Consider the following 15,276-nt stretch of genomic DNA (forward strand, 5'->3'; position numbering starts at 1 on the left):
ACCTGTAGACACCCTTGAACTTCACTTTTCTCCCTTCATATATCTTGGAAATGACATCAGTTCATAGAGCTCTTCTTCATGCTTTGTACAGCTGTGTAGGGCTCCCTTGGGTGGATGTCCCATGGTTTATTCAATCATTCTATGCACATTTAGGTCATCTCCAATTATTTTGCAATTACAACCAATGTTGCAATGAGCAACTTCATGCCTATGTGCTTTTGCATTGTTGCAAGGTTATCATCAGGGTATTTTCCTAGAAGTGAGATCGCTGGATCAACAGCACTCTCTCTCTGGCAAATGAATAAATAAAAATCTTAAAAAGAAAAAACAAACAACAATCTTAGGTATGACCGAGTTCCTCTCCAGCAACACATTACATTTGCACTTCCACTGGCAATATCTGAGAGTGTTTGACCAACAGAATGTGCTCTCATACTTTAAACATCTTCCAGTCTCACAGGTGAGAAATATTTCCTGTTTTATTTCTGTATGCTTGAATTTTTATATTTTAGGGATACTTAAGAATCTTAAGGGTGAACTGGTTTTTTTTCCCCCCTCATCAGGACTTTCATCCTTCATCCTTCAATTTTAAGAGTTGGGCTCATGATATTAAAAACCTTTTGAATACTGAAATAAACATACTGGCCCTTTAAAGCTTCCCATCATGACTTCAACCAAGTAAGTACTATTATCTAGTAAATATCAATGTAATTATCAAATGCTCTACCATGGGGCTAGGTTCCATTTTCATTTGAACACCAAAACACACGTAAACTCTTTTTTCTAAGATATACAGGTCGGTATTTCAGTCTCTTTGTAGTCAATTCTTGTTTATTATGAAACAAGATTTTCTTTTCATTATTTTTTTAGCTTATATAGTCAAACCCTATCCTGTCAATCTTAGTACTGAGCTTTGAAAGGGTTCAACTACCTATGAGAGAATATTTAATGTGTGCCAAAGCCAGACATAAGTCACTGCTGGAGTGATTAAACACACTTTGGTATCATTTACATTTCTACCCCTCTTGACTATGAGGACAAATAAGGGCTATTTTCCTGTTAACAGGCTATTTTAAAATGAAAAACAAACTGTGTATGAAGTGTTGGTTTAGCTCCCATGTTGTTTGAATTACATACCAAATTATATGCTACTCTTTCAAAAATTTGCTCCCGATTCAGTTGTCTTCAATTCAGAAGACAAATATTAACACTGTCTTTATGAAGATTACAACTTTGGAATGCTACATGTTAAGACATTAAAAGTTGTATTTAGTTTTTAGTGACTGATTTTTCCTCTTAAGTGTGTCCACAGATGCTGCAGAAATTGATCAAAGTTCAATTAAAGACTCAATTATAGTATTAAAGATTCAATTACAGGTGCCAATATTATAGTATTTATGATAGGAATATAGGAATAAAATGCACAAAGAGTAGAAGCCAATACTGTTTTCTTTGTCAACCAATGTAAAGGGTTCATTATACATATTCTTTAATAGTAGATGAGCTTTGTGGAAGAAGTGGTAATGAATTATAGAGAAGTCTACTACTCACCCTGCTGCCCAAGTTGGAAGCAGATTAAGGGTCCTGTGGTAAGGCCTGTAGGAGGGCTCCGTCTTTTCTTAGGGTATTAAAATACATGTGCTAGTCCGCTACTGTTTGTGTTTACCATTTGTTTCTCCTCCTATACTTGATTTATAGAAGAATTAAGGGAGATGGATGGAAAAGAAACACACTGAACTTTGGGTAAAGTTAACAGCGGTTTCAAAATAACAATTTCCAAAAAAGCACCCTCTTCCCAGTACAGAGCAGAACAAGTCTTGGTTGTCTCAACATTTTTTACTCATCATTAATGACAGTGAATTTTATATGACCACTTTAAGGAGAGACAAGTTTATAATAACAATCCTCAAGAAACTTGGTTTCCTCTCACCTTTCCCTCTTGCCACAGGGGGTTCATTAAAACAAACCTAAGATGACATTAGGTGTTTTCCCACAAGAGTAATGGCAGGGCTCTGACGAGAGTATTGCTGAATCTTCAAGGAAGACCCGCAGAAGGTTGAAGTCAGTGAGTGAACTGAAAGCAGTTTCAAACTTAGAACTTCTTTACAAACCTTCTTCTAGTTTGAATGCACTTTTATGCTGGCTGAAAGGCAGGAAATACTTGCTTACATCATCCGTCACAAAAAGGATTTCAATATTGTTAAGTCCGATCACATTTAAGCAAAAATTTTTAAAAAGGTGTTAAAACATGCTGACCCTTTAAAAATATGCTCAAATAAATACATGTGGATGTACTAAAAAAAATTTTTTTTAAATGATGTGGTCATAATAAAAAAGGAACACTTTTATACATAGGATTTTATTTTGCACTGCTGTAACAATTTCATTATAGACCAAGGGAGGGGAAAAAAAAAAGGATAAAACCACCACACTGAGTAAATTACTAAAGCTTTTCTACTTTTGACAGGATTTTCCATCTGGTAGATTTATTGTCATATCCCCTTCAAAACAGACAAGATGCTTACCATATTTTAAGATTATAGGTTGCCACTGAAAGAAAAATTTTACACAGTCACTGTACATCAAGGTTGAAAAACTGTCCTGCATGAAAAATATACTTAGAAATCATGTGAATAAAAGCAAAAGAAAACATTATTGTGTTTAAGGAAAGATTAAAGTCCTCATAATGTGCCATCTAAATGTGGACATTCATTCTTCTGGGAGTCGCTTAGGTGTAGGGAGTTCTTGCTTCTGCCCATTTCACTCATTATACTGTGTTTGTACCCAACAGTATTCATTAAGGCAAACAATCCTTTTCTGAAGAGGTCTTAAAGAAACTGTGGACATATAGCAAACTTTTGGCATTAAAACAGGTTAACACATACATAGCCTTTAGTAATGTACATTAAGCATATTTTCTTGGACTAGTGACAAGAAAAGATGAACATGCTTGTTAACAATGTCAAAAAGTTTAAAATTCAGTGTCCAAGCAATTCCTAACAATGCTTCTGTAGCTTTAAGCTCTAAACAGTATAGAATTTATGCAAATGCATTAAAGAATTCAAGCTTGGCAAAGTACACCCAAGCAGGTTAAACTGTATATACAGAAAGTAAATGATAAATACAGAATTAAAAGAGTCCTTCTGGTTTTCCTTACAGCCTTGAAAATTGACAAACTTTTTGAGGACAGTTCTAGAATATTAAACATTAGGTCACCACAGGTGTGAAACCTAACCACACAAACTGATTTAAAATACTCAAGATGACTTTGTAGTGTTTAATACAGTTCAGTTCGTAGGTAAGGGCACAAGACAACATTTAACAAAAATAATCACATCAATTGACCTAGAAATCAAATGCAAATAGATATGAATACAATCTCCAAAATCTGTCTTTTTTAAGTGAACATTAACCATTTATTCAAAGTTATACAAGAATTTGAAGGATTAAAGTCTCCTGTGACATAAAGCCATTTCAAATAGCTTCATGTCTCAGCTGAGCAGGAGGAGAGAGTGAAAGAGGAAGTGAGGAGCCACATTTGGGCAGCGAGACAGTAAAAACGGACTCAACAGCAGCCTCCCCCGGCCTGCTGTCCTCCCTGATTGCCTGCGTGTGTGGCGTTAGTAGCAGCGTGCTGAGGGCCAATTTTAATGCCGTTTGCCTGAAAGAGAAAGGGTAAAGAAATAAAAAATGTCAACGGGCCCCAACCAGATAGTAGAGTTTATCTAAATTTAAAGAACTCTATTGAATTCTTAATGACATAATTTCTCCACAAATGACTGGGGGGGAAAAAAAGACATTAAGTGGATTTTTGCCGCCATTACAACAGTATCTCTGAGGGGGATGTTCCTTCCTTTTGAAAATAATACTGTGGAAATCTTTCTGAAAAGAATCCTTTATCCTCCCAGGTACTTATGAGTAGACAGAACCCGAAGTGCCGCTTGGCGGGGTGTTCCCAGAATGGAGACGCTGTTTAAAACGATTACTGCAAGTCATCTTTAAAGGATAAAAATACGCACAGCCCTGTACTGCTCTAAGATGACGTCCAAGCTTTTCTCTAGACGGCGTTTCTGCCCCATGTTGAATCAGCTGCGCGGGCTAAGGGCATATGAGTGTTCTGTGTCATCAATAATTTCTATGATCCCCAAAGACATGGCAGCTCGCCAAGAACCCACACACAGAGTAGTTCTTTCATTCATCAAACTCACACTTCTGTCTCAGCCCTCACTCCCTCAAGTGGATTTTTACCTACAAACACAACACTTGGAGAAAAGTAATACAGTAGCTTCAGAAATTAAGCTCTGAAGGAAACTTTCCGTCACAGTAAATCTCAGCTTTATAGTGCTTGGCAGTTGCTCTGCCCCGGTAGTAGCCTGGGGGCTTCTGGCACTCGCTCAGTATTGACAGCAGCTGATGTGGTTTCTTCTCGCTCTTTTGACTCCTCTTTAATAAAAAGCATGCCCTATGGCTCATTGGTTTTGCCCCCTCTGGGCTGGTAGCAACTTCTTGAGGAATCAAGGAGTCAGACTTGGCACTGGGCCAAATAAATCGCACGGCCTGTTGGCTCCTGACAGCACATTACACTCGAAGAGGCCCCGCACACAGCAAAGCAGTCAGCTACTATATGAAACCAGACAGACACAGTGAGTGTTCCCTTTTAAACGAAGGCCCAATTACTGTTCCAGTTATCTGGCAGTAGTCTCTGACTGCTGTCTTTAAAGTAACTCCAAATCTGCCGCACAGAAGCCTAGTAGATAGGATTTAGGAAATATAGTACCTCCAAATTAAAAGAAACAAGAAAATCAAGTACATTCTGGAAATCTTAGGTAGACTGCTGTCTGTTTTAGCAAGGAATACTGAGACCTATAGGGAAGAGCCTCATGTATGTACAGGCCAGGAGCCACACACACAATAAAGGATTCTTAACACTGTGCTTTCCTAATTGCAACTGTGGGAGGGATAAGGGTTTTTCTCTTGGGAGCACCAAGTCTCAATATGGAATGGCAAAGATATTTATGTCAAAGTAAATAATCTACCAAATATACACATAAACATTCTGAAATAAATAAGTGCATAGTGGGGAGTTAGGTCAGAAGGATAACTTTTGGTAAACACTGAATTATATGCTTCAAAGCTTTACATTTCATCCTAATCATATTCGTCAAATAATTTTACAAAAAAAACAAAACCAAAAACAATGCCAATTGCCAAGTACATATATTAGTCTCCTGAAAACATGCTATGCTATACTGGGAGTCATTTCCAAATTGGGTATTTCCCTCTTTCAAGCTAGACAATAGAGAGAGCCTTGTGCATTAGTAACATAGTATGTGCATTTACACACTAGAAGATTATTCCCCAAAGCAGAGGACACCATATGGACGCATGGATGAAAGTGGATTTTCTTCTCTTTTTGGAGGGTTTATCTTTTTTTTTGCAGTGTGTGCAATAAATGGTCACTTATTTTAATCCATTTTCACAAAGTGATGCCCTACTAGAACATAAACATTTACCTACTATAGAACACTGAACAAATCTTCAGTTAGAGGGTTATAAACTAACAATGTGTTAACGGACATCACAGACCCATTTTTAAGAATTTCAAAAAATCCAAACTTCTAAATCCATGTCATAATTAAAATTCAACTCTAAATTAATATTAACCAATAATATTTATTTGTACATATATATATGTATATATACCTCGTTATTAATGTCGAAGACTCCTTCTTGGATTTTCTCATAAATTTCTTTTGCTGTATTAATAAATGCCTAAAATATAAAGTAGAGAAATTGATTCAAATTATTTAAAATCACAATAGTAAAAGAACATTATGTAAAAACTCTGTAGAATTTCATTATGTTCCATGTAAGAAAATCAACCAATGTAATACAGCATGTTAATTAATAAAGGACAAAAACCATGTGATCACTTCAACAGAGGCAGAAGAAGCATTTAACAAAATCCAATAACCTTTCATGATAAAAACACTCAACAAGATAGGATTAGGAGGGGACTTCCTCAACAGCATCTATGAAAAACTTACAGCTATCATCATACCAAGTGGTGAAGACCGAAAGCTTCCTTAAAGATCAAGAACAAGGCAAGGACGTATACGAATGTTCATTATCAGCAGCAAAAGCCAAAAAGTGGAAACAACATAAATGTTAATCTACTGATGAGTAAAAAGCAAAAGGTCGTATAACCTTACAGTGCAATTATTACTCAGCCATAAAAAAAAAGTGAAGTACTCATTCATACTATAATGTGGATGAATCTTGAAAACATTACGCTAAAAGAAACCAGATGTAAAAAAAAAACCAACATAGCATGATTCCATTTATTGAAATGTCCAGAAAAGGTCAATCCATAGAAAGAGATTATCCGTTGCCAAGGATTAGGGAAACGGGGAGTCACTGATAATGCGGTATGGGGTTTCTTTTGGGGTGATAAAAATGTTCCTGAGTCAGATATTGGTGATGGTTGAACAACTCTGTGAATATACTAAAACCTACTGATGTGTATTCTTTAAAATAAGGGTAAATTTTATGGCATATGAACTATATCCCAAAAGAAAAATTCATCAGTGGAGGGGGCAGGCAGGGATACCACACATAAGAAAAAAGATGTCAGTTTGATACAGTGCATGAACTTCCATGCTGAAACGAGGTTACTCTTAGAGACCACTGTTCCATACACGATCCTTTTCACCAGGGCAATGTATTACTTAATATACAGTTTAAAGAATCAAAGGATGCTTATGATAAAGAGATAAAAAGCAGCTCAATTTTTATGCTGTGTTGAATGAAGTTTCACCCTTTTCCCATGTAGCATACTACTAAACTGACCCCAAAAAAAAAAAAAAATAAAAATCAGTGTTAAAACACTGATCAAATTAAGCCTCTAAACACCAAATGAATCCACAAGGATTCTCTACGTAAAACAGTAAGCTATTAGGGGGCACCTGGCTCAGTCAGGAGAGCATGTGACTCTTGATCTTGGGTTTGTGAGGTCTAGCCCCATGGTGACGGTAAAGATTACTAAAAACACAAACAGGGGCGCCTGGGTGGCTCAGTGGTTTGGGCTGCTGCTTTCAGCTCGGGTCGTGATCTCAGGGTCCAGGTTTTTTTTTACATCTGGTTCCACAGGAAGCCTGCTTCCCTCTCTCTCTCTCTCTCTCTGCCTGCCTCTCTGCCTACTTGTGATCTCCGTCTGTCAAATAAATAAATAAAATAAAATAAAATAAAAACACAAACAAATGCAAATAAATTTTGAGATGTTTTATACGAATAGTGCCAGTGTTACCGAAGGTGTTCATAAATTCATGTTCTAAACTATCTCATCTGAGAAAGCACAGATAACAGCATTCATTTTCTAAGTTGGGCCCCTTCAGCAAGCGTTCTCTGAAAATTCATAAAAGAAGGCAATTCTCTGCTAGCATGACCACAGATTTAAGTCCAAATTTATAAAGTAAACAGGTTCATGGAAAGGAACCAATCCTACTTTTCATCTTTTCCACACTGGAAACATTTCTCGGCTGAACTTGCCACCGGAGCTTTTGTTTCCTAATTAACAGGACTGATATGTTTTCACCTTTAAAGGCCTTACAGCTCCCCAGAGTAATCAATCTACCGCAGCTCAATTACTGCACCAAGAACATACCAGTCGGCAGTGGAGACGTGAGTGACTACGGCAGGGGCGCGGAGATATGAATATGCATAAACTCTAAGTGGCTGATCGAATCATCAGAGAGGGTCATGAGAATTTGCAGCAAAATAATGAGAAGAATTAATCACTGCAGATTCACAAGGCACTTAGGAAGCGAGTGTGCTTTTCGTGTGCGCTGGAGTTACAGTGAAGGAAAAACTGGCTTCCAGCCAACTCCGAATTGATTCACATTCCTCAAAATTGAAGTTACCCTTATAAATAAAGGAAAACTTAACTTTATTTCCAATAATATGTCAATTACGGTTGATGGTCTCAGAACCCGGACTAACTAAATATTGAAGTCAACAGATTCATAAATTCACAGGGCTCGAAATCCTTAAAGGGGCCCCTGCATGTATACATCTCCCTAGAACATCAGACAGAACTACAAGATTCCATAAAGGAGTTACAACTTCATATAAACAAGCATTTTTTTAAAAATTTTTATTTATTTGACAGTGAGAAAGACAGAGAGCATAAGCAGGGGGAGCGGCAGGCAGGCAGGCAGAGAGAGAAAAGCAGGCTCCCCACTGAGCAGGGAGCTGATGTGGAGCTCAGTCCAGGGACTCCAGGATCATGACCTGAGCTGAAGGTAGACGCTTAATGACTGAGCCACCCAGGCGTCCCTAAACAAGAGTCTGTATTATAAAAGACACTAAATGTGCCAATTTATGTACAAAAATGGACATTTTTGCGAAACTGTTGATGAATCATTTTAAAAACTGGCTCAAGAAAGCTATGCGATATTAAGATTTTTAAGTCACTACTAATTTTGTAGTACTGAATAGTACTTAATATTTAAGTACCTTTAAGAACAGTTGTACTCAATGGACTTAAGATGTATTTTATATCTGGGGTGCCTGGGTGGCTCAGTCGTTAAGCATCTGCCTTTGGCTCAGGTCATGATCCCAGGGTCCTGGGATCAAGGCCCATATCAGGTTCCCTACTCCAAGGGAAGCCTGCTTCTCCCTCTCCCACTCCCCCTGCTTGTGTTCCCTCTCTCGCTGTCTCTCTGTCATATAAATAAATTTTAAAATCTTACAAAAAAAAAAGGGTGTATTTTATATCAGAATGACATGCAATTAATTTCATTACAAATTGAAATATATAAATAGTTATATTTCCATTCATAATTCTCATCATCTCAATGAAATAGTCTTTTTTTTTTTTAATTTGTTTATTTGTCAGAGAGAGAGAGAGAGCACACAGGCAGGCAGAGAGGCAGGCAGAGGCAGAGGGAGAAGTAGGCTCCCCGCTGAGCAAGGAGCCTGACACGGGGCTCGATCCCAGGACCCTAAGATCATGACCCGAGCCGAAGGCCAGGGCCCAACCTACTGAGCCACCCAAGTGCCCCATGAAATAGTCTTTGGACAATGCTATATTTACTTGCCTTCCAACTAATGATTATATACTGAAAATACTGAAATAAAATATCTTCTACTCCATTGGGCATATTAAAAAGATAATAGTATTTAAACAGGTTGTTTTGTTTACATGATGGCAAGATTAATTATATTTAAAATGTATTATTAAGTGATTTATTATCAATCTTAATGAGGCCTTAGTTTAAAGGCCGATGTGACAAATGCAGAAATTAGTTCACATGTTTTAAAAGCCTGTGGCTATCGACTGAAACTGTTGAATCCCCAAATACAATGAACATTAAACAAATATTGTTAAGGCTTATTAGAGATTAGATGAAACTTCTAAGAGAAGAGTCTTGGGTGTTAGAAACAGTATCTGTCCCTCAGAGCTGCAAGCATTTCAAGAACTCAGAAGGGTAAGAGATACCTCTTACAATAACTGGCTAGAATTTTAATTGCTCATTTCACTCAAGTCACTAAAAAGCAATCCCCACATATATTTTTCAAGGTTGCAATATAACAACATGAAACACCTCTAGAACACACAGACAACAATGAAGAAATGAGCAACAATTTAACTAGATACCACAAAGCCTTTACACTAAAGCTCTCCTGTTTTCATAGGACAGTCTTAACTTGAAATTCCTTCCAGTTCTAAATGTAATTTAAACCAGTTTCACTTCTTCTATTTTCCAGGCTATAGAAACAATTTTTGAGGAGGGGGTAGGATAAAGAAAAGAGGAAGCACACCTGGGTGGCTCTTATGGTTAAAGCATCTGCCTTCAGCTCAGGTCATGATCCCAGAGTCCTGAGACTGAGTCCTGCATCGGGCTCTCTCTCTGCTCAGCAGGGGAGCCTGCTTCTCCCTCTGCCTGCCATCCCCCCACTGGTGCTCTTTCTCTCTGACAAATAAATAAATAAAATCTTGGGGGGGGGAGGAAAAGGGAAGCATGCATGAGGGCATGTCTGTGAGTGGTAGGCGGGGATGAACACAAGCAGTATTAGGGGCAGAGGCAATGGGGGAGCCTGCATACGGCGGCAGGTGTGGGGACAGCAAACTTGGGGACATCTCAGAGCTCCTCATGGAAGAGTACAAGTGCTAATGACGATGGTCCATGTCATTAAGGAGAGAGGCTGCAACCCAGTAAATTAATCTACCTTGAACACTTATTTATTATCAGAAAAATGAAGCAAGTTGATGGCACACCTACAGAAAATTTTTAGCATTAGTTAAATACTGTCAAAGCATGACAACCTAAAGATCCCTCTTTTTTGCCACATAAGTCAGAACTGTAAGCAAGAACACTGTACACTTCTATATTCCACCAATACAATCAAATCTGAATATTAATAGGTTACAGAATAGGAAAAAACATTTGCTGAGAAACCGATGTCAGAAGATTTCATTATTCACACTGTGGAACAAACAGTATCTAGGCAGATCCACAATTATGAAGTAGAAATAGATTTCTGTGTAGCCAACTTAATTTGTGAGCCTCTTGCTTTCCCATGCAGGACTGCACTCCAGGATCAGAGAGGCCTGACTCTCTCTTCATTTTACCATTAGCTCTCCCCTTTGCCCTACTTTGATGAACTGCCACGGTCAGTTCTTTACCTTCATTAGCCATTAATTGCCCTCTATCTCAGACACTAATCTTTCAGCCCCTGGCATTAATAATACCTAAATTTAAGTCCATTTTCAGTGACTTCCCTAGCAAAAATTAAAATAAACATAACCACAAAATGCATCATAATTCTAAGAAATATTCAACACACTAGCTGACGCCTATCTTGCCAGGTGTCATTCACCCAGTGGCAGCTGTTAAATTGTTACCTTAGACTCAGTACTTCCCTGGTCCTATGGAAGATAATAGGGAAGAGGAGGATAGTTCCTATTGTTGCTGAACTGAAACAATTCAGTTGGGAGAATCTAAGAACAAGGGCTTAAATCTCTGTTGAAGATGCAGGAAAATGACACTTTCTGCACTGACAGAGGGAGAATGTGTGCAGGGCAGGACTGAGGCAGGTCTAGATGTAGGCCAAGGACATCAAATGCTTCAGGGGCATTCCTTCACAGCCAATGAGAGAGAACAGAGGCAGAGGCAAACACAGAACAAAGTTTCATTTTTATTATAGTTTAACAGTTTTTAAAGCAAAATACTGAAGACTGTCGACAATAAAGTAAAAAGATTTGTTATTTCTTTATGTCACATGCTGCCACCTGGTGGCAAGAGAAAAACTATACCATCTGATAGGTAAGAATTCAAAACAAATCAAAGTATCTCAGTTTCACTGAAACATCCTGAACAGGGGTATGCCCAGATGGCTCAGTTGGTAGAGCATGTGGCTCCTGATCAAAAGGTTGTGAGTTCAAGCCCCATGCTGGGTGCAGAGACTGCATAAAAGTAAGTCTTTAAATAAATAAACATCTTAGATGACAGCAAAATATGCTGTGCAATCAGTTGATTCTTCAGTTTTTTTCTTAGAACTAGGGAATGTGAGGTAACTAAAATGTTTAATTTTCTTCTCAATTCCTAATCAATGCTATGAACATTACAGGTGTCCATGTGATGATGCTAATAATAACCAATATTTACCATGCTAAGTAATTTGCACAGGTTTTCATGATTTCTGAAAGAAATTCAAAATACATGTAAAAATAAGAAAATTAACTTTAATTTGCTTTCATCTGCTTCCAAGAAGAACTGTGGGATGACATTCTCCCTATACTATTAGCAGAATGGCCAAGGGTAGAGCTCTAGAACCAGACTGTCTAGGTTCTAACTCTAGCACCACCTCTTACTAGATGTGTTGCTTTGGACGCACTGCTTACTGTCTCTGTAGCATGAGGATACTGATGATATTAATGCCTACTTCACAGAATCGTTGGGAGGATGAACGTGTAGAGCACTGAGAATGGTGCTTGGCAAGTAGTAAGCACTCATGGCTTGTTAGCCTTCAGCATCATAAATGTGTGAGTGCGATGACGTGTGGGGAGCAACAGAGAAGAACGTACACATGTGAAATGCGAATGTGTCCTGAAACACAGCAGAGTAAAGGAGAGAAATGGTGATCAAGATCAAGGGGCATCTGGGAGGCTCAGCTGGTTAAGTGTCTGCCTTCAGCTTAGGTCATGATCCCTGAGTCCCAGATAGAACCCCACACTAGGCTCCCTGCTCAGCAGGGAGTCTGCTTCTCCCTCTGCTCCTCATCCCGCTTGTGCTGTCTCTCACTCTCCCTCTCAAATAAATAAAATCTTTAAAAAAAGAAAGGTAAAAAAATGGTTATCTCCATTCTTCAGTGAATTAAAGCATCTTGATTTTTAAAAAATGAACATTAAAAAAATAAATTAACAACATACAACATGTACAGTGAGCCCTGAAAATACAGTAAGATAAGGCTTAAATGTTATGCAAAGACAGGGAAGTCATGTGAAAGGAACATCAGACTAGAACTCAAGATTAGGCAGTTTAAACACAAACTCCTTCAAATTCTGTGGCTTTAAAACGTTCTGAGTCGGGGTGCCTGGGTGGCTCAGTGGGTTAAGCCGCTGCCTTCGGCTCAGGTCATGATCTCAGGGTCCTGGGATCAAGCCCCACATCAGGCTCTCTGCTCAGCGGGAAGCCTGCCTCCCCCTCTCTCTCTGCCTGCCTCTCTGCCTACTCGTGATTTCTGTCTGTCAAATAAATAAATAAAATCTTTAAAAAAAAAAATAAAAAATAAAACGTTCTGAGTCTATCTCATTTAGTTTCAGTAAGAAACTAAAGATACATACAACATCCAATACAATAAATAGCTTTCAAATTGTATTTCATGGACACCTTGTAGGGCATAAGGGAGAAGGAGGGAGAGCCCAGTGAAAGGAGAATGAAACTGCTCTTTCCCCCTCATCTTCATGGCATCCCACTCTGCTTTTCTTTCACACGGCTTCCTGTGTTTCATTAGAAGAAAGAGGTCCACTGCTAAATCTGGTCTATAGTAACTCTCACTTTATAGACAGGACTGAGCTGCAGAAGAAGAAATGATCTGTCCCAGACCACACATAGCTGCAGCAGAAGCAAGAGCAGCAGGACTAACACTCTGCCACATTTACCTTCCCTTTATCAGGATCACTTATCTTTAACACAGCTTAAAGGAATTTTCTTTTATTTTATGTGTTCATTTTATTCTATAATGAATTTATAAGGATGCAAGGGTGGCAACACAGAGACCAGTAGAGAGTCTAAAACAATAATCCACATAAGAAATGAAGGCCCGACAAATTAACTGTGGCAACAAGAATGGAAAGCAAGATCAAACTTAGTATCTACTTTGGAAAAATTAACAGGACTTGGTAAATAACAGGGAAAGAATGGTGAGGTATTTAAGGGTGACTCTACTTTTGGCTAAAATGCCTGACATGGGAGGGTATGCTATGAATTGAGATAAATAAAATAGGAGGGGACACGTGGGTGGCTCAGTCAGTTAAGCGTCCAACTCTTTGCTTTCGGCTCAGGCCATGATCTCAGGGTTGTGAGATGGAGCCCTGTGTTGGGCTCCATGGTCATTGGGGAGTATGACTCTCTCTCTTCCTCTCCCCCTCCCTCTGCTAATACTCGCTCTCTAAAACAAACCAATAAATCTTTAAGAAAAATAAAAAGGAAAAAAATCAGGTTTCAAGGAGAGAATGAAGAGTTTATTTTAGACACATGGAATTCTAATGCTTATATCAGATACAGGTGGAAAGTCTTGGCAGCTGGTGATCTAGATAATTGTGACTATGCACTATAAGTGCATGAGTATGTCAGTGTGTGATATGCACACATTAGCAGGACGTTCTCCAAGAATGTTTAGCTCCCTTAGTTCAGTAAAGAAAGCGGATGCAAATTTCAAAGTTAGTTTGGCTTGGATGATCCAAGTTCTGCTGGGTGATTGCCAAGTAAGGGATAGAGAAACGGATGATGGTCAGCAAAATCTTCCTATTAGGGTCTAAGTATTTATTAAACACTCCTCCAAGGATGCTGGAAACCTGATAGAGACAGGTCAAATTTCCAGTGAAAAAGTCGTGTGGTACCCTTGACACTGAGAATAGGGTTAAGGGACAAGAATGCTTCAATTTATACCACATTTCAGTTTTACAGAAATATCTGTTCCACCACTTACAATACAGCCCAAGGCAAGTAAGATGTCCTCTCAACACAAATTAAATTTGGAGGTACTGGGACAGGACACAAACATTAGTAAGGGGCCTTGAAATTGGGTGTTTTTGGTTAGCAAGTCATGTGCTTTCCCTAGACATAGAAATTCACCAACCCTGTCAGATGGCTCGGCAAGCTACTGCAATCTGTCTTAGGGCTAGCTAATTGACTATGCTTTCAGCTATTATCTTGGCTGTATCTATCATTTATTTATTTATGCTTAGATTTTGAGACAGAGAGAGCATGAGAGAGAGGCACACGCATGAGCATACAAGGGAGACGGGTGGAAGGAGAAACAGACTCCCCACCAAGCAGGGAGCCCGATGCAGGACGTGATCCCAGGACCCCAGAATCATGAGCTGAGCTGAAGGCAAACGATTAACTATGTCAACCAGGTGCCCTTGGTTCTATCTTTCAGTACTTCAGCAGCTAAGCCAGGAACTTTTTTCAATAGATTTTTCAACAGTTTGAGATATTTTAAAGATTTTTTTAAAAATTTCTTTATTTATTCAAGACATCTCTACAGCCAACATGGGGCTCGAACACATGACTCCAAGATGAAGACTCAGTCACATGCTCTTCCAATTGAGCCAGTCAGGTGCCCCTCAAGATTTTAAGCAATCTCTACACCCAGCATGGAGCTCAAATTCACAGCCCTGAGTTCAAGAATCAAGTGCTCCACTGACTGAGCCAGTCACGGACCCTAAGAGTTTAAGACTTTTTAAAAGCTATTTTAAATTACTAGACTTTTGCCTCAACATTGTTTGATGTTTATATATTTTTCTGGTTTCCTATAAGTAAAATTGATGCATACAGAGCAAAATAACCCATCAAATGGCTGAGAGAGTGAGAATATCTGATAAGGAGACAACTGTTAAACAAATGGCAAGTTTAATCTCAATTCATACCACAATCATCTTTAGTCCCTAGAGAGAATATAATACTATGGGTTTTGGTAATGTACAACTCTGAGAAAACTGAATTTTCTTAGGAAGAAAGATAGGGAAGGACATAGACACAGACACAC

The 15,276-nt window shown here is 38.6% G+C and overlaps 1 protein-coding gene across 2 annotated transcripts in view; it reads right to left on the reverse strand.

The window, feature by feature from the left end:
• Positions 1–2,340: 2,340 nt before the first annotated feature.
• The window catches only part of RAB2A (RAB2A, member RAS oncogene family), an 89,680-nt gene continuing 76,744 nt past the window's right edge, over positions 2,341–15,276 (reverse strand). For both annotated transcript variants that reach the window (XM_045075761.1, XM_045075762.1), the window contains exons 7-8: positions 5,704–5,772; positions 2,341–3,661 (exon numbers count right to left, since the gene is read on the reverse strand). In XM_045075761.1, the coding sequence (XP_044931696.1) occupies positions 3,566–3,661; positions 5,704–5,772 (165 nt within the window). In that variant the 3' untranslated portion in view covers positions 2,341–3,565. The remainder of the gene's footprint in view (positions 3,662–5,703; positions 5,773–15,276) is intronic.

The sequence above is a fragment of the Mustela putorius genome, unplaced genomic scaffold (genome assembly GCF_011764305.1).
Source record: "Mustela putorius furo isolate JIRA1106 unplaced genomic scaffold, ASM1176430v1.1 tig00000151_pilon_pilon_pilon, whole genome shotgun sequence".
In the NCBI taxonomy this organism is placed as follows: Eukaryota; Metazoa; Chordata; class Mammalia; order Carnivora; family Mustelidae; genus Mustela; species Mustela putorius.